At 40.0% G+C, this 4,512-nt stretch overlaps 1 protein-coding gene across 1 annotated transcript; it reads right to left on the reverse strand.

Moving 5' to 3' along the window:
* Window positions 1–294: 294 nt before the first annotated feature.
* Window positions 295–4,499, reverse strand: TEX36 (testis expressed 36). The gene is made up of 4 exons (XM_010144342.1): window positions 4,449–4,499; window positions 3,956–4,087; window positions 1,861–1,941; window positions 295–594 (listed from the first exon to the last, which is right to left on the reverse strand). The coding sequence occupies exons 1-4, from the start codon at window positions 4,497–4,499 to the stop codon at window positions 295–297; spliced, it is 564 nt and encodes a 187-aa protein (XP_010142644.1).
* Between the last annotated feature and the right edge of the window lie 13 nt (window positions 4,500–4,512).

A 4,512-nucleotide genomic window follows, 5' to 3' on the forward strand; every position in this document is an offset into this window, starting at 1 on the left:
AGCTGGTTGAGGTGCAGCCATACCATGGATTCTGCTGCTGAAGGAGCTTTTGTGTCAAGATGAGGGTCAACCAGTATCAGATAACACAAGTACAATCACTACCTCTGTTCTCCTAATAGAGCCATTATGTACCACGGTACTTTTCCTTATAATGCTCCTCTTCATTAAAATTTTTATAGTAATATTATGTCTTCAGAGTAACATACGATGGTTGATTTCAATGAGCTCTCCACTACACTACCACATTCACTTTACGCAGTGTTTATTTCATCATCCATTTGAGGAACAAATAGTTCAGCTCTCGAGTAAATGCTCTGATGATGGAGAGTCAGTGCTACAAAGGTAATTAAGACGATTTGTTTGGCTGAAGGTTTTTTCATTCTCAGGAACAGTTTTGCCAATGCACCATTTTTCTGAGTGGTGCTTTGGATATCGCCTACAAAACGGGCTCTCAGTAACTTGACCTTTCACAAATGATGTCTGATACATGGTTAAGCCATCCTTGGTGCTAGGGACTGATTCATGAGCCCACAGTAAGAAGTTCTGGGAGTTCTGCTGCCGCCTCTCTGGTTCCACCTTCCTCCGGCCCATACCCTAGAAAAAAGCATTGAAAGAAAGTCACGTAAACAGATGACTTACAATCACAGATCCACAGATGAATCTTGTAGCAGTCACTACCCCATTGGGAAGTTAACGAAGCTGTTACCACAGTGATTTCAAGAACTCATGGCTGATCTTCAGCAAGTTAAAAATAATATTGTCAGACTTGCCTGTATGAACATTTCTGGCTGCATATATAACGGGAAATCTGCTGACCTTCCAGCCCTCAGTACTAATAAACCACACATACTTTGCGTTTCTGTAGCACACTGTATACTCAAGGCTATTTAGCTATACTTGGCTAAACAAATCTGCGGAGTAACCCAAAGAAATAGGTTAATTATTTTATGTTCAGACTGAAATAAAGAAACTGGGACAGGCTCAAAGCTATTCCATGTGTGTCCAAACACAGAGAGATGGAGCCTGCTTTTCACACTACGTAGCTCGCCAGAAATTTATTTCGGGTTATGGTCTATCAGTAGACGAGACACTGCACAAAGTGCACAGAAATGGAGGTTACTCAGAGAATAATGAACACCAAAAAATCCAGGTTTAAGAGAGCCAAAAGCCAGACAAATTTTCAGTATCACAATTTGCTGCTTCCCCCTTTTGCTGTCTAAGAAGATGTCAACAACCTTTTTTGACAAAAAAATGTGGAAAAACATGAACCTGTTGCACAAACCGAAAAGCCCAGACCAATTTAAATTTTATTCAGAGTTGTGGCTTCTGCACATACATTTAGAGGTATTTTATAAAGAAATGTGGATTGGAAAATAATACCCTCTGGAGATATACTGTGAGTATCCTACGGATTTTAGTTAAACTTGGGTAAAGGGGAGTCTGACCTGAATGTGTGGGCCTGTGAATTATGAGTGGCTCACACAAAGTTCATCACAAGGCCAATCGCTTTAAGCTGACCAATAGGGCATAGAACTGGGTATGAAGTCATGTTAAGACATAAAAAATGGGACCACTAGAAAATGCCTAAATCACAGGGCTTTTGTTCCCCCTGAATTCTGCCGCTCTCTATGACTGTGTGTGTTGCTGTACACCTGGGCCAGCCCCAGAGGAGTTCCAGCCCCAGAGGAGTCCCATCCCCGGACTAATGAAGAGTGTGGGTTTTGTTGCTGTTCACATTTTTCTCTCCTCACAATCTTTAGCATCTATAATTTTCCAGGGGAAAGAGAAGATACTGTGTTTAATGTCTGGCAGGTTGAGAGATACGGACTTGCTTGATTTTTCTCAGTGCTGGGTACTTACAAAATCAAAATACTCTCCTGCATTCTGTAGACAGTGTCTGTTGTCATGAGAAGAAAATGGGAAATTGTTGTTCACTGCTCTCTGAAAAAAAGCAAATAAGGGGAAAAATTATGAATTTTCACATACCTTGTTTGGAGTCTACTAATATTAGTTCTTATATTCTGCCTGTGTTCTTACACAGAAGTCATATTTGTATGTTAAATCTTCAACTGCACATAATTTTATAGGGGTAACGTGGACCCTCTGTATTTTTTTTTCCAAATCATCAGGAGGGTTTGCACTCCCCTGACTTGCTGAATGTATACATGATTAATAACAAAGTGTGAATTTTCAAACAGGAAATGATGCATCCTGTCTGCAAGCAGCAAAATACTAGATATATGTCAGGATTGCCTTGTTTGATTCACCAGTAAGCCTAAAGCTAATTAAAATGAACTACAAAAGGGACCTCAAAACTGAATTACTCTATGATTTATGTGCAGAATGTCATGTACACTGCTTGTTGCAGGGGAAGTGGAGGAGGTTTTAATTGCCTAACTAATTTATAATCTCATTCTTTAACATAATGTTCATCCAGCCTCTCAAACGAAACTAGTTTTAGAAAATAAAAAGATGACTGCAAAAGAACCAATTTTAAAGTAATTTAACATATTTTTTTTTTAAAGTTTGTTTATTATGCATCATTGCAATATTATTAAAATAGCTAAAACCTGAGACACAGAAAACTCCTCTGGACTATTAGATTGCTTCTGTCCTTCCCCAAGCATTATTTTCCTGCCTCATGTTGAGAACTTAATGTTTTTTCTAGAAATGCTCTAACAACTACTACTTTTAACATTGTGAAATGCACTTTTCATCTCCCAGCTATGATATTCACCTCCAAACAGAACAGTGAGTTTTAATGTCACTCAGTTTGAACAGCATGTTCCAAGAGTAAGTGAATCTGAACCAGTTCTAAGGATAAATAAGAAGCAGCTTAATCCAGCGAGAAGGATCACCATAGACAAAATCTGCCTGCATGGAGTCAGCAGCACGGTCGTATCTCTCCCCACCACACAGATTCTCTACCTTTTTTAGGTACATGCCACCCTTGTTTTCTCGTCCTGATTCAACCAGACTGTCGTTCAATGGATAAGTAAATTCAACGGATGCATTCTCATGTTTGTGTTTAAAAAAAGCACCTCCTAAGTCAGTAAAATGTAAGGCTTACGAAAATACCCTGCAGCAGCTACACGTCAATCTTAACATTTTGGGAATAGTGCTTATTCCTGGCACCTAAATGCTGCAGGAAAATTGAAAACCAAGATGGTAAATATTAAATATCATCTCCGGAAAGATTCCTCCTATTAACCATTGGTTAAAAAAGAAAATCTAGAATAATTATAGGACAACCATGAAGCAAGGAATAAGCAGTAATATAATCTTAAACAGTACTATATGTCTGAGAAAATTAATTAACCTCAGAGCCAGTGAGGTCCCTCATACAGAGAAAGAGATTGGAGACACCAAGCTTCACATGTAGTGTGCTTCCAGCACACTCTCAGCACTTTTTAAATGTCACATAAACTTCCTCAGATCGTTCCTGTGATGTCACATTTTGGGCTTTAATGCATCTGTGTCCTCTTTAACCTGGTTCTCCTTTTCAGAGAGTGGCTGAGGCCAGAGGCTCCACAGAAAGGTGGATGTAATATCAACACAACGTACACTCACTACAGTGCAGTCTTCTACCTTTCACTAGCCCCAGGGTTCCCCTTTAAATACGCCTTCCTAGCCCATTTCTGCTCCTCATTGCAGCAAAATCTGTGAAATGAACTCAATATAATTGCCGTCCTTATAGAAAGGGAAATAGAAAACGTTCTGTGCACAAAGTGGGTGGGTACAGCAAAGCTCAGTGTGATGATAAAATAAGGACATAAAAACGTGCTTTTGGAATTGTAACATTTTAAATACTCGTGATTTTAATATACTGTATTTTGTTTGTTTCCAAAGTGCTAGTCTTACTTGTAACTTATATATATTCTTACTCAGATCACTTAGCAAGTGGAACTTGCAAGAAGGAGCTCAGTAAATTGACTGTATTGCCACAGTAACTCACCTGCTCCCGGGTCCTGTACGCCCGTGGCAGTCTGTCCTCGATATACCGAGCTGCTCCCGAGTCCTGGACCTGCTTTAGTGCAGAGCTTGTCTCTGACTCAGGTTGACTCAGGCATATTCCAGCATGAGCAAACTATAAAGTAATGAAAATTGTGAGCCATTTAAAAAAAAAAAAAGCCAACAACAAAAACCCAAATAAATCTGATCAGAAATATGGGCAAGATCGTATTTTCCCATTTATTTGTTATTATTTGGATTGCAGCAGCACCTAGTGGCCTCTGGAAAAATGAGGAGCCTCCCTCACCCGACACAACCCCTATCATAAAGTATCTTACGATGTAGGAACCAGACAAGAATATAGTTTCTCCAGAATCTTCCTGAAAACTGTTTATAAACAGTTAATCCATCTTGCAAAACCACTTATGCAAACAGAGCAACCAGCGCTTTTTGGAGTTTAAGGAGAAAAAAGTCCTGCGAGGGACACGGGGGCTCACCCAGGCTCCGTCCTGCTCCTGGCTGGGGTTGGCCCACCTGCCCTTGGGCATGGCTCCCCGCCAC

The sequence above is a fragment of the Buceros rhinoceros genome, unplaced genomic scaffold (genome assembly GCF_000710305.1).
Source record: "Buceros rhinoceros silvestris isolate BGI_N320 unplaced genomic scaffold, ASM71030v1 scaffold1621, whole genome shotgun sequence".
Classification (NCBI taxonomy): domain Eukaryota; kingdom Metazoa; phylum Chordata; class Aves; order Bucerotiformes; family Bucerotidae; genus Buceros; species Buceros rhinoceros.

Excerpts from the sequence above, each read along its gene's own strand:
- TEX36 (XM_010144342.1), bottom strand. The coding sequence starts at position 4,499 with ATGCCCAAGGGCAGGTGGGCCAACCCCAGCCAGGAGCAGGACGGAGCC. Across the intron at positions 4,088-4,448 it reads AGGAGCAGGACGGAGCCTGG|TTTGCTCATGCTGGAATATG; the intron begins GTGAGCCCCCGT and ends ATTACTTTATAG. Across the intron at positions 595-1,860 it reads CAGGAGAGTATTTTGATTTT|GGTATGGGCCGGAGGAAGGT; the intron begins GTAAGTACCCAG and ends GCTTTTTTCTAG.